This window comes from Lontra canadensis, unplaced genomic scaffold (assembly GCF_010015895.1).
Source record: "Lontra canadensis isolate GAN:19392208 unplaced genomic scaffold, GSC_riverotter_1.0 scaffold79, whole genome shotgun sequence".
In the NCBI taxonomy this organism is placed as follows: Eukaryota; Metazoa; Chordata; class Mammalia; order Carnivora; family Mustelidae; genus Lontra; species Lontra canadensis.
Window position 1 is genome coordinate 1,117,497 of NW_022631073.1, and position 24,891 is coordinate 1,142,387.

The 24,891-nt window shown below is 62.5% G+C and overlaps 1 protein-coding gene across 1 annotated transcript; it reads right to left on the bottom strand.

Annotated features, from left to right (window-relative positions):
* Positions 1-1,154: 1,154 nt before the first annotated feature.
* Positions 1,155-15,265, bottom strand: DPYSL4 (dihydropyrimidinase like 4). Its single transcript, XM_032882057.1, has 14 exons — positions 15,097-15,265; positions 11,949-12,037; positions 11,205-11,389; positions 9,138-9,302; positions 8,549-8,610; positions 8,372-8,452; positions 6,955-7,023; positions 6,467-6,587; positions 5,532-5,688; positions 5,088-5,229; positions 4,342-4,512; positions 3,816-3,995; positions 2,169-2,334; positions 1,155-1,288 (listed from the first exon to the last, which is right to left on the bottom strand). Exons 1-14 carry the CDS (start codon positions 15,133-15,135, stop codon positions 1,197-1,199), a joined length of 1,719 nt encoding a protein of 572 aa, XP_032737948.1. The 5' UTR covers positions 15,136-15,265; the 3' UTR covers positions 1,155-1,196.
* Between the last annotated feature and the right edge of the window lie 9,626 nt (positions 15,266-24,891).

The following is a 24,891-nucleotide window of genomic DNA, read 5'->3' on the forward strand; positions in this document are numbered from 1 at the left end:
GACGCCCTTCTGGGAACATCCCACACTCGGAGGTAGAACTGGGACCATTTCTTCGAAGCAGGAGAGCCCAGCTCAGTCCAGCCATTACTCCTCCTGAGTCAGAACCTGGGGCGGGGTGGGTGGCTGGGCATGGACCCCCAGCCAGGGCCACAGCCTCCCGGCCCAAGTGGTCGGAATGTGGGTTCAGGTCTCCAGCCCAACCGTCTCCCTCAGAGCTCCTGGCCGTGGGTCATGCCAGCATCCCTCTGTCTGGCTGCGCTTGGATCCAGCAGGCCTGGATTCGGGCGTGGCTCCCAGGCCCCCTTCTCAAGGAAGAAGGGCGCCTGCCCCTTCCCTGCCCAGAGGCGGAACGGAGCTGTCCCCGGGGGTGGGCGGCACGGCCAGCACGAATGTTCCCGAAGGGCCTGCGTGGAAAGCACCAGCGGGAAGTGAAGTCAGGGTTCCACACACCAGCAGCTTCTAACCCAGACGCCTTTATTCGCCCCGATTCCTGGGGGTGAGGGGCGCAGGCTGCCGTCTGGGCTGCGCGTGGCATGCAGCTTCCTGGCTACAATTGTCCTCGATGCACAAAACGGCTGCTCTAGTCGACTACTGTGACGTACACTCAGTGGTGAAGGGACAGCATCTCAGCTAAATGACCCTAAGCCCCGGAAACAGGCGACTACGTGGGCGAGTTTGGTCCCTGGTAACGTGTACAAACGAGGCCGCCCTTCGCTAAGTGTCCAGTGCGTCCCTGAAGTCTCAGCAGCTCTGGGGCAGGGGCCGGCTCGCCGGGGGCTCCCCCACGCAGGTCAGACAGGGAGAGGAGCTGGCAGGAGGCCTGGGGCTTCGCAGGGCAGTGATCCCCCATGGGGAGGGGGAGCCAACGGCCTGAACCTGTGGCCTGGCCTGCTGTCTGTGAGGCCCCGGGGGATCCTGCGGGCCTGGCTGGGCGGCCGCCCTGCCTCATGGAGCTCCTGGCTGTCCCCCGGGGCCACCATCTCCAGCCTTCTCAACCTGGCAGTGAGACCCCTTTTCCTTGTGTGGGCTCCTCCTACAGGACCCGGGACCCCAGAAGGGGTGTTTCTGGGGCAGGGGAGGTGAGGCTAAGCACTTTTCAGGTAAACTCAGCAAAGGGACAGCTACGTGAGGTAAGCGGCCCCCACCAGCCGCTGCCCGGCGGGACACCAGCGACTCGCTGGGCCGCACGGGGACGCCTAGGACAGCGAGGTGATGTTGGAACGGCCGCCAGGAGGTGCCATGATCTTCTGGGCCGTGCGGCGGGCAATGTGGTCATCAGCCTGAGAACCTGGAGAAGAGGCGGTGTGAGGACGGCCCGGCTGCCCTGGCTGCACCTGGGACCTCAGCCGAGGCCACCATGCCCCATCACCCACAGTGTGGACAGCCCAGCGCGTGGACGAGGGGACCAGCCGGTGCCCCCACGCTGAGGCCGGGGTGCCCAGGAAGTGCGACCGGGGGCCAAGCCTGTTCATCCTGCCGTGGGTCTCAGTCCCGTGCTGGAGAAAGCTGCCCCCAGCTCTTAAGCTGTCCCCGGGGTTTCCAGGGGGAACTGCCCAGGCCCTGTGTGTCCAGGAGGCAAGCAGGGACTCTGTCACCTGAGGGCAGTCAGGCTGGGACATCGGGGGTGGCAAGGGGGAGGGTCAAGCTCCGGTTTGTGGGGAGAACCTAGGGCTCAGGGCCTTTGCAGGAACCCACCACACAGCATGCCCGACCAGAGGCTCCAAGCAGCAGCCGGTGCACCAAGCCACCTGAGCCTCGAAAAGTGTCCCCATGTATCCCCAGGCTCACAGACTCCTTCCTAATGTGCATCCCATATCACCCTGAGGGTGGAGGGGCCGGACCCCAAGTGGCACTCAGGTTGCCACATTGGATCCCACGCTCACCCCTGGGCTCAGAGGGACAGCGGTCTCCTCAGCATGGCTAATGCAAGGAGGGGGTCGCTGGGGCTGTGCTGGGGCGGACGCTGGCGCAGGACGGGGTTTCCCCACAGGTCCACACCCTGGGCCCCCAGAGGGCAGGCGGAAGCATGTTCTGCCCCCAGGCCCCACACTGCCTGGTCTGCGGCCTTGCTGAGTTCACCTGCAAACAGGCTGGGCCCTGGTACCTATAACCCCGGGGCTCCTCCCGCACCCAGGATGCACCAGCACAGCACCCCCAGCTCCACTCACCAGACAGGCTGAACCCCGACCGGTGCAGGTTGCGCACGGGTGGGACCGAGATCTTCCCTGGGCAAGACGCTCGGGCCTGGGCACTGCCCCCCGGCTTGGCGGGCACCATCACCTCGTGGACGGGCCCATCGTAGAGGCCTCGGGGCACACCGTGGATCTCTGCCAGCTGCGGGGCCGGGGCGGGTGGGGGTGAGGGGGGCTGAGCCTGCTCCGCCCCACGGACCCCCCTTAGCAGGGCTCCAGACCCCGGACCCCGCCTGTGGAAGTGCCCCCCTCGCGTCCACCTCCACACTTGCACGCGCATGGCTCTCTGCGCACACACGTGCACGCAGCCCCTCCTGGCCCTGGGGCTGGGCAGCTGGGCCCTGGGCTGCAGGACACTCCTCAGACAGGGCGGCCCTGAGCGGGCAGCCGCTTCTGACAACAGGATGTCAGCCCTGACAGCCCCCCCTCCTCACTTCTGAGGCCCCATCCGAGCACCCCCTCCAGCCTGGAGGAGGCCCTGGGCCTCCCTGAAAACGGCCCAAGGCCAGAGACATTTCCCCGCCGCAGCAACGGATGTGCCCCCTTGCACATGTGGCCCTCGGGACTCATGTTCAGACTCGTGATGGCGGCCAGCCTTGAGGGGTCACCACGGGGTGGTGGCTCAGGTCAAGTGGACCAGCATGAGGCTTTGAGTCCACCCTCCCCCCATCACCCCAGGTGAGGGCCTGGGAGCCCCTCAGCAATCCGAGTGCCAGCGCTGCCTGGGGCTGGGTCTTCGGCTGGCACCCATCAGGGCGCCCGCATGTGTCCCGGGCCCCCCACCCCACTGAGCGGGAGAGAATGGGGGTGCCCAGCTTCTGGCCCGGACTCTGCACCTCCACCAGCTGCAGGGCTGTCCCAAGGTCCTTCCTGCGGGGTGGGGGGGGCAGCTGCGCAGCCCTCACATCCGGAGACCGCCAGGCAGGTGCGTCATCGCAAGTTAGAGTGGATTCCACTATCCTTCCTCCCCTAAGGAGACCACTGTTCCCGCCCCCAGCCCACCCTGGAGGCTGGCCCTCCTCGCTGTGGGTTCAGACAACATCCTTCTACAAAACGGGGTAAAGCAGAAATGTGTGTACCACGTGCACGTGTGTGTGCGTGTGAGCCACCAGTGCGTGCACGCGTGTGTGCGTGTGAGCCACCAGTGCGTGCACGTGTGTGTGCGCATGAGCCACCAGTGCACGCCCTGGGGCCTAGACAGACGCGGGGGCACCTGACAGCGGCGGTGGCCAGCTCAGCCCGGGGCGTGCGAAAAGCGCTCACAGCGTCTAAGCTCATAAACGCTGCTGCAGAACCTGCGCGTCCCCGCGTATTTACTCACACGCACGTCTGCCCACCAGGACGCGCTCGGGGACGCGCAAGGGGCCAGGCTGCCTTTCCCGCGGTCTCGGCAGCTGTCCTGGGGCGGCGGCCCCTGCAGACACCGCAGCGCAGCCGCTGCCCAGCCCCCGTCCACCGCGCGGCCCGACGGCCCCCAGGCCCGGAGCACTGCCGCCCCCGCCCCCGAGGAAAAGCCTCGCAGAACGCCACGCCTCCCCGCCGGGTCCGCCCCGACCCCGCCCTGTCCCCCCAACCCGACCCCCACCCGGTCCTCACCCCGACCCCGCCCGGCGCGGGCCTTACCCGGTTGCGCGCCTTGATCCGCTTATAGACGAAGTCGGGGAACGTCTTGCGGGGGATGAAGCGGCCAGCCCCGGGGGTGACGAGCAGGTTCCCGTCCTCCAGCACCACCCTGCCCTGACTGACGACCACCGCGGGGGCTCCTCGGCACTCGAGGCCTTCAAAAATGTTGTACTCCACGTTCTGGGGAGACAGGGGGAGGGTCGGGCTCCCAGCGCTGTGGCCCCCTCACCCCTCAACGCGCTGCGGGCAGGCAGCATCCTCAGAGGCTGGTGCACCTGCTCTAGGAGCCCCGACAAGGCCGGGCCACCTTGGCGGGGCGGGAGTTCAGAAGGAACTGCCCACAGCCGGCTCTTCCGGCCCCTGAATCCCGTTCTCGGGACAGAGGGCAGCAGAATGAGCCACTAACAGGGCTGAGCCAGGTGCGAGGTGCCCCTCCCCAGGGCTGCAGGGCCGCGCCCTGACCTGGACCTGAGCCCGGACCCTGACCCAGAACCTGACCCTGACCTAAGAACCAGGCTTCTCTTACCAGGTTGTGGCTCTTGGCAGAAATGATTTTTGTGGCCTTGGGGTTCCAAATAACCAGGTCGGCATCAGAGCCCACTGCCACTCGCCCCTTCCTTGGGTACACGTTGAAGATTTTGGCTGCATTTGTACTGGTCACAGCCACAAACTCGTTCTCGTCCATCTTCCCTGAGGCCTGGGAAGCAAGAGAGCCAAGTTTGGGGGTGGGAGGGGAGTCCAGGCTCCGGGCCCGTGTGGACAGTGCCCCCCATCCCTCAGGCCGCAAGTGGTGTCCATAGAGTGTGGACCCTGGGTCGCTCTCTGGCTGTGCACGAACACCACACTTGCTGTGAGTCAATCAATGAAGATTTGACAATGTCTGTGTCCCCTGAAGGATGGGACACTGCCCCCCGGATGACTGGGTGACCTGGGGAAGCAGGGCCTCTGCCCAGGGAGGGGTCGGGGCTGGAGTTTGGGGGTGCAGGCAGTCTGAGGAAATCTGAGGTGTTTGGGGGAGACTACTAGCAGCACAGAGTGCCATCCCATAGGACACAAGGAACCCCTCTCCCGGATGCTTTCTGTGGGTGACAGGAATCCAGGGGAGGACCTGGCTAGCCCACAGAGCTGGAGGTCTCCTCCAGGGGGGCCAGAACCAAACGCCCGGCGAGCCCACAAGCCCTGCCCCCCTTCCATGTGGAGTGCTTAGTAGTCCGTGGCCTCCCTTCCGAGTAAACTGTGTGTGGCCCAGCCCCTGGCCCCCAATCCACTCACCACACATTTCTCCCAGACCACAGACATGCGCTCCTCGATGCCGTTGGTGCCCTCAGGGATGAGTGTGAAGTTGTCTTTGCCGACAGCCTTCTGGGCAGTGGTGAAGGTGCAGTGGGCACTGCCGGTCACCTGGAGGTCCCCACTGAGAAAAGTTGGGGTCAAGGGAGCCCACAGTGGCCCAATTGTGAGCCAGCAAAGGCCACCATCAGCTCTGTCCCCCTCCCCAGCCAGCACAGCCATGGGGGCTGGAGGGTATCCAGGAGAGCTGGGCAACACTGCTGTCCCCATGTAGGGCACAGGAGGGCTGGGGTAGACCAGTGTGGGGCCTTGGCCTGGGATGTCCCGCTCAGTGTTTGTGCAGAAGCTGGAGCTGCCCGCGGGCTGAGGCCATGGGGGTTCTGGAGCTTGTGGGCAGGGCTGGGCCACCCTGGAGCAGGTCCCTACCTGGCCAGCAGGGAGGTGAGGTGGTCCGCGGTGCTGGGGTCTGGGTTGATTGGGGGCGATGTGACGAAGGCTGCGGACTTTGCCCAGTTCTTGCTCCAGTAGTGCGAGCCACTAGTGCCCAGGCTCGCAGTGATGGGCTCCCCGAACACGACCACCCCTGCCGTGAGACCCATGACAGGCACCCCAACCGGCCTGCATGCCCCCCAGGACCCGGGCAGGGTGGGGAGCCTGGCCCTGTGCTGTTGATTTCCCCTGACTGCCCCTCAATTTCCCGATGCTGGACAGCTTCCCACACCGGGGGTGGGGGCCTTGCTGGACCCGCTACCCCACACCACCTGCTGGGGCTCAGGCCTGTTGGGGAAGCAGCAAGGCCACGGTCACGGTGAGACATGATCAGCTGTGCCTGCCCCCGCCTGAGGCCTCTCCCTGTGGACCTTAGTTCTTCTCTGTACCCCGGACTCCTCCAGCCACGGGGTGCTCTGGGGGTAGACCCCAACCCGCAGGCTGTGCACCCCAGTGAACAGTGATGTGGGGCTCCTGCAGGGCCAAGGGGGCCAAGTTCCATCACACATAGAATCAGGAGCTCTACGTCACCCACGCACATGCCACATGCCCGCACGTCACACATATACACACGTGTCCAGCTCTGTCACTTCTGGGCAAATGGTGCCAACGGGGGAGCAGCTGCTACCCCAAGAAGACAGGAGACGGGGCCCCACTTGAGGTGGGACTGGGCGCCTGCATCTCCATGGGCCACAGACCCGAGCCCCCCCCCCCCCGCCCAACAAGAGGCCAGGCGGGGCAGCCCCGGCTTCTTGGACCTGTCTGCTCTCAGCCTCTGGGTAGCCAGCCGAGTGCTCTGTCCTGAGAATGTGACCCCTGACCCCCAGAGAGCTCCATGCAGGAGTGTGTGGGGACCTGGGCCTGGCACTCACCCCTGAGCTTGGCTTGGGCAATCACGTCAGCCGCACCCTTGCTCATCACTTTGGTGACATACAGGGGGCAGTTGGCCTGCTTGGCAATAGTGACGGCACGGTACACAGCCTCAGCCTCCACCTGGGGAAGACGGGGGGCGCTCAGGCCGCCGGGCCAGGGCCCTGAGGCCTCCTTCTGACCATCACCCAGGGATCCTGGGCCCAGAGGGGGCACCGTGTGTGGCTGAGGACCCCGCCTGTGGCTTAGTGCCCAGGATCTGGGTTGACCCGTGCAGTACCAGAGCCTGTCCCCACCGCCTTCTTGGCCTTTGGGAAAGACCAGTGGCCACCAGTGGTCATGAGCCCGGGGGGGAGGGCCCATTGATTCACAGCCCCCAGAGGGGGACATGTGCGTCACCACCTTGCCCTGCCGTGGGGTCAGGGCCGACACCAGGCAGAGGTGATCAGCAGTGCAGTCAGTGCTGAGGTAGCCCTTAGCAAACTCCTACCTCCTCGGGGCGGCTGAGCACGTGGCCCTCAGGGCCGGTGATGCCGAGCTCCAGCAACCGTTTCTGCTCCTAAATAAACGGACAGGACACCACACTCCAGCCCAGGGGTAGCCGGAGACCCGCAGAACCCCCTCTGGGTGATACCCAGGAGACCTCGCCCCCGAGAGGAGCCCCGGCCCCCACATCTCACATGAGCCCCGTCCCCACATCTCACCAGCGCCTGCCCCCACATCTCCGGTGAACCCTGACCCTCCACATCTCACATGAACCCTGACCCCCCACATCTCACGTGAACCCTGACCCCCCACATCTCACGTGAACCCTGACCCCCCACATCTCACATGAGCCCCATCCCCACATCTCACCAGCGCCTGCCCCCACATCTCACGTGAACACTGACCCCCCACATCTCACATGAGCCCTGCTCCCCTAAACCAAGACCTGGGCTGCCAGGCCCCCCAGAATCACAGGCTGCGGAGATCTCAGAATGGAGGAGGAGGGTGGGTCTGGAAAGGAGTGACCCCAGCTCCCTAAGTTACAGATGAGGTACAGGGCTTGGAGAGCGCACTCTGCCTGCTGTACTGGTTTCGCTGGTGGGGGCAGGCCCACGGGCATGCTGGGAGCCCTGCCATTGGGGTGGACAGACCACATCTCCCCCAAGCTTGCCCTTGAAGATCTGTGCCTGAGCAGCCTCTTGCGTAAACGGAGATGGGGATGCCAGGCTCCACCATGGAGAATGCAGGAGAAGCAGAAGCCCATGGACCCAATAATGAGACTTGCTAACATTGTGGGGTGTCTCCCAGGCAGGCTGTGCCCACCCACCTGTGCACTGAGCTGACCCACAATGTTCTCCTAACCACGCCGCCGGGCCTGGCCTTGGACCAGAGGGGCACACGTAGCACACGATGCCCTCATGGAGGGGCGGGTGGACCAGTTATCTGGGAACCCCATGTGCCCCTTCACAGGGCTCACTGCCTTTGAGCTTGGGATGGGCTGAGCCCGACCTGCCAGGAAATTTCTCTGCGGGTCTAGATGCCAGGGGGTTGTGCAGAGTATGGCCCTGTGAGGAGCCCCCAGGGACCCCAAAGTGCCTGCACCTGGGGGCACCCATCCCACAGCCCGGGGCTTGAGGGGCAAGCATGGGACCAGACCCTGTACTCACTGGTCAGAAGGAAAAGGACCAGCTCCCGGGGCGGCCTCAATCCACGGGGGCAGAAAGCACTAGGAAACCCCATCTCAGTCCCCCCAAAAGTTCTGGGGAACTTCTGATAAGTGTGATAATAGAAAAATCTGTGCTACAGCCAAAAGCCCCCCAGGCTCCCCCAACTCCTTGCTTGCTTGTGGGATGACGTGCTCAGTGTGCGCGTCTAGGAGCCACCCCTGCCCCTCACCACCCCACGGGCAGCCCGCTCCACACCTCCTGCACGATGTCCCCGTTCTCTGCGTGCACTTGAGCTAGCGCACCCAGGTCCCGGATGATGCTGAAAATCTCGTACATCTGGGAAGAGAGCAGACAAGGCGTGTGGGTTGGGCTGTGCCATCCTGCCGGACGTCTGAAACACCCGCTCTGCCCTCCTCTTAACACCTGCCTCACCTGGCCGTCTGTGCACTGGCACCTGTCCTTGTACGCCATGAAGACCAGGAAGGAGTTCACACCTGCAGGAGAGGCAAGAGGAGATTGGACGCTCAGCTGCTGGCGGTCAGATGCCCGGGGGCCTCCACTGCTCCCCGATCTCCTCCCACGGAAGCCTCGTCCTAACTAACGCGTCAGCTCCGCCACGGAACTCTCGTGCGGTTTCAGCTGCAGAAATTTTGGTTAGAAGAGATTGAGCCTTGTTTACCGACTGGCTTGTTCGAGCACAGGCGGCGAGAACGGGGTTTGAAAGTGTTCTGCTCCTAGGAAGACCTCAGACGCTACGGAAATGTGTAGCCCTTGTCCCAGGGCAGAGGCCAGACAGCTAAGGACAATTACAGCGCAGAGGCAGGTGACCTCCTCGTCTGGGTCCTCTGGAAGTAGAACAGACCTTCGATCTGTTCAACTTCTCCCCAAATCCCAACTCCCCCAAGCCCGGGGTCAGGCAGAAGCAGAGCCCAGCCTGGCCAGCGGCCCAGGGGAAGTGCACCTTCCCAGCCAGGAGCAGGGAGGCCCAAACTCCCATGCTCGCCTCGGGCGATGCCCTCACCTTTGTCCTTGACCAGGGCCTCCAGCTCCTCCCGGATGCTCTCATGCCAGCGGGGGATGTCCACGTGCAGAGAGTAGTCACAGCAGGCTCTGCCGTCCGCACGCTCCCGCCACTGCTCATAGGCCGTCAGCAGGCTCACACCCGCGTCGGGGAACACGTGGTCCACTGAGGGGGGCAGTGCGGTCAGCCGAGCCCCCACTCTGGTCCCTGGGAACCACCCTGGCCTCCAGGGGAGCCTGGTTTCATGTTCCCAAGAGACCAGGAAGTGCATCTGGGCCATGGCCCCCTTCCGTGGGGCTGGAGCCCCTATGAGCCTGCCCACTGGTTCTGTCTGAAAAGGCATCCCCTGGCTTTTCTCTGAGCAGAGAGAGGCCAGATTCAGGCCCCACTACTCGCTGATGGACACCCCAAGGACCACCGGTGGCAGTTAAGAGGCTTAACCTCCCACACAGGTGTCTACCTGAGTGGGGCCCAGCTGGAGGGCGGGAGGAGAGCGAGGTGGGGGGCGGGGGGCAGGCGAGGGCACTGTCCATGGTGCCGGACATGGCCCACCTGCCCCGAGCAGTGGCAGGAGGCTGGTCTCCCTCCCTTGTTTGCATCTCACTGACTATACACACCTCCAACAGCGCCACCCCACCCCCGGGGAGACCAAGAGTGCAGGACCACTGCGCTGCCACTTCCCTACCCAGGCTCAGGTCCAAGGTCCAAGCACTGCTCACAGCCTCTCCTGAGCGCAGGGAAAGGGCTCAGAGGAGGGGTGGCCAGCAAGAAGGCACGCCCACCCAAGGGTTACTGGCCAATGCTGTGCCTTCCTCCAGTGCACCCCTCATGGGACCCCCACCCTACAGTCCCTCTGCAGCTCAAGCCCGGGGCTGGCAGGCTGAGGAAGACACAGCTCGACAGAGGCCAGCGGGGCTTGGCCTCATGGTGACACCTCATGGCTTGTCTGATGCCTCAGCACGGGCACGAACCGGTGACAAACACGAAGCTGTCCTGGCTGGCCGTGGCCACCGGTGACAAGGGTGAGCCATGGCCAAAAATGGCCATTCTCCCCAGTCAAACTAAAATGTGGATCATTGTTGGCCGGTTTATTGTTTTGTTTTGTTTTGTTTTTTTGCCGCGTGGTTGAGTAAACCAAACCAACCCATGATTCTGGCAAGGGCCAAACACCGCTTGTGCAGTAGCCCAGAGTCCTCAGAGCAGCCTTTCTGGTGACAGCAGTGACAGCAATGACAGCTGCGCCAGGCACAGCAGAGCTGCTCGAGGGCACAAGCCCACCCTCACCCCCTTCTAAGGAGGGTCCTCCTCCTCCTCCCGCTCAGGTTTGCCAAGTGTGACTTCTAAAAGTTAGCAGAGTCCCCTGCAGCCAGACAGCTGGGACGCAGGGCAGCCTGGCTTCAGCCAGCTGGGTTGGGCCAGGGTTAAGCCCGGCAGGGATGCTGCACTCACACCGGAGGGCTGTTGGCGTTCAAGGCCACCAGAGGAGGGGCTGGGTCTTGCCCGGGCTCTGAGCTCCTCCCAGTCAAGTTCGCCATAGGCACCTTGCAAGCTGTTAGGTGGGGCTTCTCCCCTGAGCTCCCGTGGGGTACGAGCTGCTGCCCGGCACAGAGCCAGCACGAAATAGCGGGCAAGGATCTCTGCCATTCTGTCCCTGGACACACAGCCTCCTTCCTGACACAGGCAGGGATTTCACTCAAACCAAGCTTAGGAGGCCTGGGCTTGTGTCGGTTTCAGACAACACGACCCCTCCATGTCCAGAAGGCATTTCGGTTTTGAAAACCTAGTCCCTGGCCAGCTGCCAGCTTCCCAAGAAATAATGAATTCCTGGGCGCGCATCGGTTTGCTCCCGTGGAAACCCCAGACGCGTCCCAGAGCTGCCAAGGCAAGATGACTCACGATGCAAATGGGGATAACAAAGGAATATGCAAGGCTTTCCTAGACTGAACAGTAAATAAAGGGAAACAGACCCCAAGAAATGCCTATTGTAAGGCTCTTCCCACAACACATGAGCTTGGCCAGGGAAACAAGGCGTGGGACGGGTCCCCCCCACCACGGGGAGACACTCACAGATCATGGTGGTCCCTCCTGCTAGGGCGGCCTTGGTCCCCTGGCAGAAGTCGTCCGCTGGGGTCATGCCCAGGACAGGCATCTGCAGCCTCGTGTGGACGTCAACACCGCCGGGCAGGACCAGCAGGCCGTGTGCATCGATGGTTTTGATGCCTCCGGGGACAATGAGGTTTTCTCCGATTTGTCTGAAAGCAACACAGATTTCACTGGTTCCAAAGAGCCTGGATCAGAGCACAAACTGAAGCAGGGAAGCTTCCGCTCGGGCTCCTGGAGGAAAAGGGCAACAGGGCCAGGACTTCCCCGGCCTGACCCCTGGGGACATCGGAGAGCGCCACAGCCCCGCCAGGGGCTCGAGACGGTCACACATAGGGTCCAGCCTGGGCCCGCGTGACTGCCCTTGGGACGTCCGCGGGCCTTCCACGTGCCGCTGTACGGCCTGGTGGCTGGAGCCGCGCACGACTCCGGCAGAGCTAACAGGTGCGGTCAGTAAGTGCTTCCTGAGCCCTGCCGTGAGCCCTGCGTCATCCTAACGCTGTGGTAACAGGAATGAGTGAACGTCCTGCTTCCCAAACCGTGCCACTAACTGCCGAGATTTTCCATCACTCAGGGCCTGGGCGAGAGCCGGGTTTGGGAAAAGGAAAAAAAAGAAATTTAGGTGGCGTTCACGCGAAAGTAAACTTGTGGATAATCTGTGATCCGTGTGTCCACATGTGATCTGTGAAGATATGGGAGGCACGAACTCACTTTATCACGCCATCTTCCACATACAGATCCGCGTAGAAGGACTGGTCATCATTGACGACCTTCCCACCCTTGATCAAAAGGCGGTCGCTCTGTCGGAAACAAAGAAAGATGGGTCAGTTTTCTTCACACCCAGTTTTCAACGTGGTCCCATAACTTCCCACCCTGGGATTATGCTCGAACCCCTCGGCCGTGATGTGTGTGCCCCGAAGCAGACACAGAAGCCAGCGCGGCCCACCACCTCCAGGGACGGAGCAGAGATGCGCGGCGGCAGGACGGCTCGACGGCGGCTCCCACGGGCCCCAAGTAGGTCCCACACCCGCAGGACAGCTGTGTGGCCTCGCCAAAGGCACAGCGACCCGCGGGGGCCAAGGCGGGGGTGAAGGCGTAGCAGTGAAATGCATTACATTTAAATGGCTACCACCTAATTCTTAGCACTCGGGCTCAGATCAGAGGGGGACAAAGTCACATGGTCCCATGGAGGATTGGCTCCCCCCAGGGCTCCTGGATGGCAGCTGGGTCCGGATCATACCAGCATGGTATGGCCTATCGTGGGGCCAAACATGGGGGTTAGAGCAGCTCCCCAGCAGGCAGGGTCCCCGCCCTGGTGGGGGACTGGCTCCCACCGCAGGGAGAAAGACAAGGATGAGAAATGACACAAGGCCATCGCAGACAAAGCAAGAACACAGAGGCTGGTGTCACAGCGCAAAGGGAGAGGCAGCAGGGCTGCTTCAGGGACAGAGAAGGGCCTACTAGAGGGGCTGGCTGCATGTGAAATGGCCAGGGGCAGGGTTCCAGGCCAGGGGACAGCCCCTGCAAGAGCCCTCAGGCAGGAACAAGCTTGCGTCGATACCGGACACGAGATGCCAGAACATTCTGCATGGAAGGGTGAGGGGCTGGGAGCCTGGTGCAGGTGGGACATGCTGGGCTTGGGGTGTCAGTGGGCCCCCTGTGGGGAGGGCTTGAAGCAGGGGTTTGAGCATGGTTTGGTGAATCACACTGATTCTGTGTGAAAGTAGAATGTGCTGTTTGAGGAAGGAAACGGGCCATAGCCTGCAGCCATGTGAGCCTGCGCAGGTGAGGTGGGGGGCCTTGGGCCAGAATCCTGGGGCCGAGCCGAGATGGAGTCGAGAGAGGCTGGGAGACGGGGAGGCAGGAGCGGCTGATGGAGAGGCCGTGGGGTTGAAGAGCCAGGTCAAGACCACAGGGTCGTGGTGCTGCCTGGACGTATCCCACGCGGGGGAACAGAGTGCCAGCAAGCGAGGGCAGCGGTCGGTGGGTCACTGGCACGGCCTGGAGCTGGGGCACGGGGTGGGGGTGGATCCAGGGTGCGGCAGCAGTAAACCCACTTCAAAGAACCCGCTAAATGGTGGGGAAGGAGTGGAGAGGAGCAGAAAGCGGGGCCATGCGTGGAACGTTGCATGGTTGTCAGGGGTGACGGTCGGACCTCAGCAGAGCAGTGTGGGCAGCAGCACAGGACGCGAGCAGAGGCCCGGAGTGCAGAGCGCTGCGGGTGAGAAGCCGGCTCCGCAGCCCTTCCTCTGCCCCCCGTGGGCACCTCTGCGCTCCCTCTGACATGACCGGGCAGGGACGCCGGGCGGACCTCACAGGGAGCTGGGCCTTCTGCTGGGGCTTCCACGAGTCCACACCGAGGCCAGGCCAGGGCTCCAGCCTGAGGTCAGTGGCTCTTCACGCACCATTGGCCGATGCCACGGAGCCAAGCTGTGCGGTGCCGCCCGCAGGAACCCCGCGGGACGGCTAAAGCGCCACAAAGCCCACGCCGTGGGAGCCTTACTGCGTTATCTTCCCATCTTCTTAATTTCCGTTCGGACCACGTTCTCAGGATTCTAGTCACTAGGAAAACCACCACCCTCTATCCACACAACAGCTGACACACTGCCACAGGCCACAGGCAGCCCCAAATAAGCCCAAGGAAACCCAGGAAGGGAAGGCTTTGGGCAGAAGAGACCTGTGGGCTGTGTCTCCCACTGTCCCCCAGTTAGGAAGAGACTTGTGGTCACTACACTTCAATACCCCTCCCCTTTCAGGCACCTGAACTCAGTTTGGAAACCATCCTGGGTCTGGAACCAAGAGGGAAGGCCGCTGGGACACAGTGCGATGCCCACTGGGAGGAGGGTGGGAGTGACCCTAAACAAGATGCCTTACGTCTGTCCCACCCGATGGCAGCCCAGAGCGGGCCACTTGGCAGGCTTCCCACATCAGCCGCATCCTGAGCCAGTCTGCAGACAGGACCTCCTCCTGCACGGGAAGGACAGGGGCTCCTTCCTCCTTGAGCATCTCAGGAAGTGAACCAGGGAACCCCTCCAACGTCAGGTGAGGTCAACTCCAGAATCGGTCTCAGCCCCAGCAGAGACCCCTGGCCCCGTCCAGCTGGCGCAGGGGTGCCTCCCCCCGCAAGGGGCGGCTTTGTTTTCTGGCAGCGCGGGGTGGACCGTCTGACCTCCCGCATCCCTGCATGTGGTTGTTGAAGGGGGGTCTCTCCTTCCCTGCTGGGGCTGCCAGGGTGCTTGCTCAGCCGCGACCTGTGAGCGCTGGTCTCCCCTGGAGTCTTCGAGCCCCGGCTCGGTGGAGGGGTCCGGGCCTCCAGGGGCTCCAGGCTGAGCCGCGGGGGCTGAGTCGCTTTGTCTCGGACAAAGAGCTCCCCGCGCGCGGAGGCGCGGTCCGGAGCTAGCCAGCAGCGCCGCGTGGGGAACAGCATCCTCCCCCCCCAGGCCTGGCTGGCGGTGCCAACAAAAGGCCACGTCCGCCCGCCGAGCCCCGGACAGAACCCGGAGACTGAGTTCGCCGGCTTCCGCGCCCATCCAGCGCGGGGAGGGAGGGCACCCCTGCGCTTTGGGGAGCAGGCCTTTCCGGGCCGCGGGCCCTCCCTGGGCGCACAGGCGGTCCCGGGAAGCCGGCATGGCTCGGGACCTGTGCGTCTGGCTCTGGAAAGGGGCCCAGGGAGGCGCTCGCGGAAACCCCGGCCAACGGCGGCCGGCGCGGGAAGGAACCCTGCGGGAAGGGCCAGCGCCGGGACAGGAGCACGCACGGCGGCTAGACCCAGAGGGCAGAGCGCTAGGCGCAGAGCCGGGACGGTCCACCCGGGAGGGGGGCAGGGCGAGGGGTGAAGGGGGGCCCGGTGCAGGCTCACCGTGATCCGGGGGACGCTCTTCTTGCCCTGGAAGGACATCCTGCTCCTCCGGCGGGCGCGGCCGCCTGGCTGGGCCCGCGTGGCCTAGCTGGAGAGGAGCGGGCCTGGGGGTCCCGGGCGGGGGCGCGCAGAGCCCGGGCGTGTACGTGGGGGCGCGGGGCGTCCGAGTGCGAGCACGCCAGGCCGCGCGGCTCCGGTTCCGAGCCCCGCCCCCGGGCCCGCCCCGCCCCCCGCCTGCCGCTGCTCCTTTGCGTTCGAGCCCCGCCCCAGCCGCTCAGTACCCACCGGCTCCCGCGCCCCAGCCACTGCGGTGGCCACCGGCCGGATCTCTGTGCCCCCGGCCCCACACGGTCACGCGGACACCTGCTGCGTGGGGAGGGGGAGAGAACGGGTACAGGTCCTGGCCGCTGTGTGCGCGGCCAGGAAGGAGGGTGGGGAGGGTGGGGAGGGTGGGGAGGGTGGGGAGGTCCCCGCAAAGTCCTGCCAGGCCCTGCCCTCGCTCCTGCCCAACCCGGGGACCACCGCCAGCGCCCTGGTGACCGGAAGCACCCGAGGCCGCCGGACTGAATTTAGGCTCAAGTCCAGGCCCAGGCGTTGCGGAAGCCGGGCTCTCTCCGGGACCGGGCCTCTGGCCCAAGCCTCGCTCCTTTGCATCTATGCCCCGGGCCCGGATCGGACGCAGGGCAGTGTACTGGCTCTGGGACCTGGCGGTGGACGTATTTCTCCTCAAGGCTGCTCTCCCACGGCTGCGCGGAGCTTAGGGACAAGGGGACACGTTGGGGAGACACAGAGATAGAAAGGGATAGAGAGAGAAAGAGACAGCGGCCCAGCGCCCCTGACGGACCAGAGATCCAGAACCAAGAGAAGAGGCCGACAGCGCGGGACAGCTTAGTCCCGGGGACAGACGCGGCCAGCCGGGTTGAGGGAGGCCTCGCTTTCATCCCTCACAGCTCGGGGAGCCTGCGGATTTGGGAAGAAGACCAGCCCCCAGCCCACGCCCCCGCGGCCTCTGTCCTGCGGCTACTACCTGCGTGGGGCCGTGGCCCTGCGTCACACCGGCCGCTCTCCCAGACTTTCCGGAGCCCCGGGGCCATCGCCGTCTGGCTCCCCGGTTCCCTCTGGGTCTGTAAGCCCGCTCTAAGGCTCTCCAGCCTGAAGGCTCCAGCGGCCGGCGCCCGGCACGTCCAGCTGCAGTGTCTTGTTCTCCAAGGCTGCCTCCACACAGTGGAAAACGCTGCGGAGCTTGGGCCTGGCCAGGGGGCTGCCTGTGCCCAGCGTTCCCAGGCCGAAGGGCAGAGGCTTCCCGGGCTCCTGCGGCTGGCATGCAGCCATGGCGGGTGCCGGTGAGGGGCCACAGGTCCCCCAGCCTCCTGTGACAGGTGTGTTCGCTGCGTGTGGACCGGGCCAACCGGGGCCTGGCTCTCCACGCCCCGCCCCATTGTCCGCCCTCCTGCCCGCCCCCCTGCCGACTGGCCATTAGGGGCTGGCGCTGTCTGCGCAGGGAGTGCTGAACGCGCTGGGCTGGATCAGGGGCGCGCATTTGGTCCTGGCGAAGCGCATGGGTTCTCACCTCCCGCTGAAGCGCAGGCCGCCGGCCAGAGGCACGCACTGAAGAAATCACTGTCTATGGGAACTCCAGCCACATTTCCTGGTCCCCTGGGAGGTCCCCCACCCGGCAAGGAGGCTAACTCCAAACATTTGGCAAGTGGTGGTGGTGGGGCTGTGATGCACCCCGGAGAGCGCCTCCTGATTGCCCTGAAAGCCTTTGGGGTGAGACATGGCAGAGCGACTCAGCCTGCCCAGGGTCATAGGACGAGGCTGTCCATCTGTCAAGCCCTGTACAGAATGACTTTTAAGGAAAAGACATCCCAGCCTCTGCTCTGTTAAGTCAGCAGCATTTCAAAATGTCAGTTTGGGCAACGAGAGGGCTCTTGTCCTGGGGTAGCAGGAGCATTTCTGCAGAGCCAAATCAGTGACTGCCCCACGTCTGGTTTCCACTGCCCGCAGCAGATGGATAAAACAGCCTCTACTTACCGGTGTGAAGTCGGTGCAAGTGAGATCTTGTGCCCAGGGTTCTTAGTCAGTCACAGAAATTCTTCTACTTTTCTAAACTTAAATTCTCTCCTCTGGTTCTCACTTGATAAACAGCTACAGGAGGAAGCATGCCTGGTGGCTGCCAGCACCTGGGACTTCAGAGCCTGTCTTGCAGGTGATTTTCCGTGAGGCAGGATGAGGCTGCAGAAAAGAAGCCTGGCTCCCCTCCCCAGCACGCAGGAGGCCCAGTTCCCCTTCTGGTGTGGAACGTGGCCCACCTGGCCACTATGCCCAGACTTTTAATGCTTCAGGAAGAGGGGAAGTTTGATCTTCTAAGATTTAAAACCTTTTTTATTAAAACTGTACCATAATTTACAAATGAGTAAAAATCCTCTGGTATATATCATAGGAATCACAATACAAAAATATGTGCAAAATTTTGTAGTTGACCACCATACAAACCTATTTTAGGCCTGTGAATACTGTTTAGCACTGAACAGAATATCACGTTTAGAATGTGGTTGGTAAGGACCTGCTTCAGGGAACAGAGACACTGGCTGGCGTACTGCCATGGTAAAACGAGTCCTAATTCATGGTTGCATAAATTTACAATAAAGCTCTTTAAAATACAGTAAACAAATATATGATTTGATACATATATTTACAACTTGGTTTTCCTGAGCCTAAATGTAAATCCATTACTGTGTTAAAACACACAATCCATCTTAAGGTTTCAGTGATGGGGTGATGGTCCATGTGGATTGACGTCACACTGCCGCCAAACCCACTCTGGCACACGCTCCTTCCCGACGTCCGGTGTGGTGTTGCCAAGCCGTGTAAGGCACGCGGGGTGTCCTGAAGGCTACGGGTTCTGCAAGAGCTGAGCACTTTAAGGAAGAGCCGCCGTCCTTCAGCAGCTGGGACTCCAGGCCGTGGACACGTGGAAACGAGGTGCACACACCCGCATATCCGTGTCAGCCAGGGACCACAACTTCCGTGGATTTCTGGTGCAGAGAAATGAAAACATCTGTGTTGTTCTGGGCGTCGTGGGCACAGTGTGATTGTGCGGATAACGCAGCTCTGCTTCTTGGCTCCACAACAAGCATTTCTGGCAACTTCTGGTCCATTCTCTTGTTCTGTGAGAGAGTGTGGTACTGACACGCAGATGTCCCATTTGAGGACTTTGCACTAACGAGCCCAGATACCTTCAGGAAATTCAGCGCAGCCCACTGCTTTATATACTCCAGGATTGAGAAGAGCGCGTCACGTAGGACACCTGAGTTCTTCAGCTGCCCACCGGACTAGCAGGAATCAGTGACAAATCCTCCTATCCTCTTTTTGCTTGCTTGCTTGGTTTTCTGTTTTTGCTTTTTTTGCAAAAGCCCAGCCCCAAATTGCTGGATTTGGTGATTGGATGAAGAGAAGATGCCTGGGATACATGAATAGAAGCCGTGATCTCTATGGACAAGAGCTGACATCGCAGCTCCAGCGGCCTCCAGGAACGTGGCAAGGGGACAGACACGGTTTGGTGCACGGACTATTACTTAAAACACTCACTGAGCCATTTTCACTATGCACTTTTACATTTAGACAACGACTTGGTAAGCACTGGTCCAGATCTCCACGCTTCTCTGTCCCGCCTTTTCAAATTACAGAACCATGAGGAGACTGCCGTGTGCGTGGACGGCCTAGGACGTGCTCCAGACAGTTGTACAACGTGCAAAATCATGATGATCCAAATGAACACGGGAAATGTGGGTTTGGGTTTTGAATGCACATCGTTAGTTCCCGAATGGCCAGCCCGCTCGGTGGCTGATCGGGCGGTGGCCTGAGCCTCACCGCCCGGAGTTTCCGGACGCCTGCATCCCATGCTCCAGCCAGCCCCAGCCTGGGCGTCCCCACAGCTGCGCGACAGCTTTATGAGCTCGACTACTGTTTGCCATTCGGTTCTGATCTGAGCACGACGTGTGACAAGAGGATGGAGTCACTGGGATGAGACAGAGCCACGCACAGAGGACGGAGCAAGATTCCCGACATGGTCTGCAGAGCCCTGCGGCGGGCGCAGGGGCGACGGACTCACCTGTACCTTGCCCAGTGCGTGCATAACCGTGGCTCTCATGACCACAGAAAGGACAGGTCCTTCCCGGGCGAGTGTGGGTTAACGATGCAGCAGTGCACTGGCCAGCGGAAATCCCGCGCCCGCTGAAGAGAAGCCTGTCTGCCAGATCTTGTCAGCTCTCCCCGATTTCAGCCTGGGGCATCAGCCTGGCCTGGCACCAGCCGTGTGCACCAGAACTAAGCGTGTCTTCCGAAGCACATAGAAAATGAGCCTGACGCTTGCAGACGCGGTCACCCATCCCTCCGGCCCCTCAGAAATGCGGTTAGCTTTCCTTTCATGCCCTTTGTTTGTTACACTCTCACCTGGCTGCGGGTGTCACCACACAGCTCGTCAACCTCCAGGGGCCCCAAAGGAGCTCAGATGTTGTCTCCTGCTTGAGCACGCACGACTGCATACACGGAGACTCCTGCACAGGCACGCGCACGCGCACACACTCACACACCTGGCACCCCCGAAAGTGTGGCGTCGATGGAAGAGCCACTTCCCACCCGGAAGTCAGGCTGTGTCCGGAAGACGTTCCCGGGCTGTGGGCCAGGGCACTTGGCAGGAAGGGAAGTCGGGCTCAATGCGGGCTTCACGGATGGGCTGTGCCCTCCCTGCAAAAGAGGGAAGACAAAAGCTTTATTCCAGTGGGAGCCACCGAGGCCCTGTGAGGCAAGGCTCCCAGCGGGGAAGGTCTGGAGAGATGCCCCGGGCAAAGGCGCTGATAGAGCATGGGCTCTGCATGTGGCCGGATTCGAGGCTCCAGCAGCAGCTCCTGCTCCTCGGAGAGCCACAAAGATGAGTGAGGAGGTGGCCTCGGGGCTCCCTTGCCACGCCTGGCACAGCCGTCGGTCCAAATACCCAATGTCCACGACCTCTCACTGCGCACGCGGCGGGCCACTGCTAGGCTCCCAATCTTACTACCTTTCACACCTTTACAGTTTAGAATAAGTCGTGAAGGAGCTGTTGGGGCTCCTCCACCCAAAGATGGGGTGCCCTGGGGGCAGGGGCGCCCAGGGCAGGACCCCTGGGCTTGCACACACCTTCCTAATCTAGGAGATGCTGCAGAGAATTCTTCTGGTTTGGGGTTTCTAACTTACCTGCTAAGAAGGAAGAGGCCCCCCCGCCCCCGCTCCTGCAGAAGGAAACTGGGTGGTCACATAAACCAACCCCCCAGCACACATCACAGCAGAGTCTCTGGACGACTAAAGTGACACATCGTCCTTTGTCTCTTCAATCGGGTTCATGTCTAAGCAGATTTTCCTCCGGGCATCAATTTCCAGGATGTTAGAGATGAAGGGCCGGCCCAGCCCTGCCAGTTTGCAGACGGAAAAGCTGAAGCCCCACGATATCTGGTCTTGGGATCCCACCCCCAACAACCAAGGTCACACTTCCAGGCCAACCAGAGCCAAGGCCCCTGACCACCTGCTCGCCAGCCCTCCCCGCCACGGCCCTGCTTCTCTGAGCTAAGACAGTAACTGTCTATGGCATGAACTTCGCACAAACACAAAAAACATCTGATGGAAAATAATGCGCAGAATCCTAAAAACCTCACTCTCTAAAGGGAAGGAACGAGACAATGGCATTGGTCGCCTGCGGGAGCTTGATGCCCTTGCCTGAGCGGGTCCTGCCCCACTGTGCTAACACAGGCCATGCACTACCGCTGTCTCCAGAAGGGGTGACTCTGCCCTCGTCCGTGAGCACAGCACCCGGCCCCCACACTCGTCCGCACACACTCAGAGGCATGGTTCTGCTTTCAGGATTCCCAGCTTCCCAAGCACCTTCTGCCTCCCGGGCCCACCTCCTTTGGGGGACATGCTGTTCCCCGCCCCTCCCTTTTCTGACCACAGGCCCAACTTCCTGACTGTCCGCACAGCCCATGAGCTTCTCCAAGTTGGAGCCATAAAAGCCCGGAGACAGGTGAGTGTGAGATCATCTCGTGGGAGTGACCTTGGTCTCGTGGCCCCCTGTGGCATCCACGGGGCCCCCTCAGTGCCCCACCAAACCCCTGGCCCAGAGCTAGGGCAGAGCCCCGAGTGTCTCTGTGAGCAGGAGCTGAAGCTGCTGTTGGTAGGAGGGCCCGCTGGCAAGGTCAGCCCTTGACTGGCCTCTGGGAGCCTCGCCTGTGATGCTCTCCCCGCAGGGCAAGGGGGTGCGGGTGGGCTGACCATGATAGCTCCTACGGAAGATGTGACAAGTGGCAAACACCTGTTTCTGGGCGCCTGATGGTCTCGTGCACACAGATGGCTGCCTTCTTGCTGCTGGGGAGGGGTGAGCTCCGTGTGGCCCCCACGGGAGGCCGAGGGCACAGGAAAGGTGTTCCTGGATCCCCCCAGACCGAGCCTTCAGGATCGCAGGTCCAGCTGTGCAGCCTGATCACGTCGCTGAGGTAAGTCTCGGCCCCAGGACCCCCGTGCGCCGGGTCCTGATTCCTGGTGACTCACAGAGAATGTGGGTGTCTTGGAGATGCCCGGACGCTCTGCTTCCCGGTGCAGGGACCTGCGGGAGACCGTGCGGCCATGGGAGGAAGAGACGGGGTGTCGGGCCTCCAGGGGCACATCTGTTCCTTTGCTTGGCTGTTCCTGTGGCAAACGTCTGAGTGTGTCTTAGGGGTCAGGTACCACGGAGGGCACACAGGCCCGCCAAGGACGCCACAGGGAGCAGGCCGGGACACCTCCACAGCGCGTTGCTCCTCTGAGGTCACACATCACACGAGAAAAGTCCAGCACACGGACAGGAACGCAGCTGAGTGTCGTGTGGCGGGAAGACACTGGACAGGGGAGGAACTCCCGGCACAGGGCGGGGCTGGCGAGGGCGCCCCCAGAGCTGCTCAGAGCCCAGGGGACAGAGCCCGGAGCATGAACACTTGCCCTGTGATGGGGGTGACGTCCCCGCCAGGGAAGGCACCCATGGCCACAGCCTTGCCCCTCCTTCTGGAGGGAGCACTTAGGGCAGAATTCTCACAGCGGGCTGCGCTAAGGGACTGTGATAAAATACAGGAAAAGGCAGATAACCGAAGCCATGACAAGCTCTCACTGCCTAAAAAGAGGACAAGAGGGTGGCTGGCTGGACCCCCACCCTGCGGGCAGCAGGCATTTCCACGCAGACACCCAACCCAGCAGACACGATGAGGGCAGAGCCTCAGGGAAGGCTGCCAATGGGACCCCATGGGTGACGCCATGGGTAACACACAGAATCGTACATATGGGTTAGGAAACAGTATTCTGATTAATGTCAAAATAGAGCCCGCGTAACAGGCTCCCACCATCTGTGTTTGTGCTGGGAATTCCTGCTGGGATCTCCACTGTTGGGAAACAGAAAGCTGTTGGCAAAGGAGACAACGTCTTCCTGGGGTCGGAGGAGCCCCCGGGGATGGGTACCAGCTGCAGATGGTGAGAGCCAAGGGAAAGCCCAGACCCGCACCCCACCAGGGTTTCCAGAAACGCACATGAGACAAGGAAAGACGCCTGCCCACGCGCAGTGGTGACAGCCACCTCGGCGAACACCCTGCAGCCCTGTCCTTGATCTCTGTCCCCAAGCCCCACCCTGACTTCCTGTACTACAGGCCCAGGAGGACCCGCACACGTGCACACAGCATCCACTTTGAGGCGGAAAACAGAACCTTCCCACATAAGCTGTGTGTCTGGGAAAGTGTAGCCAAACGTTTCCAAACCAGAGACAAACAGCAAAACTAACTGTGCTTGGAGTAAAGGTCTTTTTCCCCAAAGCTCTGACTTGGGGAAATATCAGGAAATAGAGGGCCTCACTCAGAACCAGCTACGCTTCCCCTCTTCCAGGTCCCTGCAGGCCTTCCAGCAACCCCGCAGACGGTGGCCCAGCCCGGCGGGCGCCAGCGTGGCCATGAGTCCCTGCCCGCCCTGGCATCTGTGAGCCCCCTCCCAGCACACAGAACAGAGCCTGGGGGAGGCCCAGCACGGAGCTGGGCCGGTCCTTGCCCTCGGGCGCCATCCCCATTCATACCACGCCCCGCTCTGGCTGTCCTCCTGTGGCTTTGACTCAGAGGCAGCCTGGTGAGCACACAGGAAAGGCAGCGGCCCCGTCACAGAGCAGCTCACCGGTGAGGGTGTGGCCGCAGGGCCCTCGAAGGCTGCGGCGGTTAATTTCCTGCATGAACTCGATGGCCCACCGGTGCCCAGGCCTTTGCTAACATTAAGCTGAGTGTGTCTGCGAGGGTGCTTCTGGAGGTGGCCAGCATCTACATCCACAGGCTGAATAAAGCAGATCGCTGGCCCCGTGCCGGTGGGCCTCACCCAATCAGGTGAAGGAAAGCCCGCCTGAACAAAAGGGTGGCTAAGAGGGAGACCCCCTGCCTGACTGTGCGCTGCGACAGCGGCCTTTTCCAGCCTCTGGCTTGGGCTGCATCAAGGGCTCCCCTTGGATGGGAATTTATGGTGTGAGCTGGGACCCGTGCACTCAGGCTGCCTTGGTGCCCACGGCCCCGCTGGGTCCGCAGCCTGCAGGACGCAGGTCTCTGTTCCTACGCCAGCCAGGTTGTCACGAAAACTCCCTCCACGGACGGGCCAATGGAGACAGACACAGACACACATCCCGCCAGTCCTGGGGCTCCGGGAACCCTGACCAGGACAGCGCCTTACCCGCAGACTCCCACACCTCGAGGCCGGGGCGGACAGAGGTCACCTCACCTGGTGCGGCCGCATCCCTCGGGGCAGCAGCAGGAGCCGAGCCCAGGCCTGCTGGCTCCGTGCCATCACCACGTCTCCTGCTGGCGGCTCTCCCCGAGCCCCAGGCAGACGGCCACGGCCGGCACGGCGGGTGAGCCCACTGACGCAGCTGCAAGGGGGCCTGGAGGCCGTGAAGTCCCAGAACGTCACGGGACAACCCGCAGCCAAGACAGAAAATGCTCGCTCGCAGCCCCAGGACCAGGAGGGGCCGATGTCCCTGTGGAGGGGCCTCCGGGCCAGAATCCCAGTGGGCACCAGCGTGGGGGCCTGCGCCCTGTGGCCTCAGTGCCTGCGGGCCCAAGAGAGCGGACTCCGGGCCGGCCCCGCCCTGGCCCTGGGCTCTCTGGGGTGCGCCGCGGCGGGGGCCCCTCTCAAGCTGGAAGGCCGTTTCTGCGGAGTTGAGTTCCTGTGTCTTCTCCTGTGGCCTCCCTCCACCGGGGCTGACAGGGACCCCTGGTCCGCTGATCTAATGACCTTGGTGGTCGGGCAAACTAGACTGTTTGGCCTAGAGGGGAACGGACGCCAAGCCAGCAGAGATGGATGCCGGGACCAGAGTGGGGACGGGCAGTGAGCCCCGCTGGACAGGACAGCACAGGAGGCCCCCTTATCTCAGTTGCTGAGGCACTGGCCTGGCACTAGTTCTCAACCTCCCTCCTTGGTCCACCGCAGGCTTGTGGGATGGGGACGTGGGGAGGGGGCACCACAGCGGCTCCAGAGGCTCCAGAGCTGGAGTCACAGAGCAGCCCTGCCAGAGGGCTCAGCCGGGTCTCCCTCACAGGCCGCGCAAGGCCAGAGGCTCCAGGGCCTCCCAGCAGGCCCCTTGCCGTCTGTCCACACTGCCGTGTGTCTCAGATGGATCCGCCAATGGTAAGGAGGCCCCGGTCCCTCGGGACCAACGTCCCCCAGCCCCCAGGACACACACCGCACACACACGGTGCACAGGCATGCACACGGGCT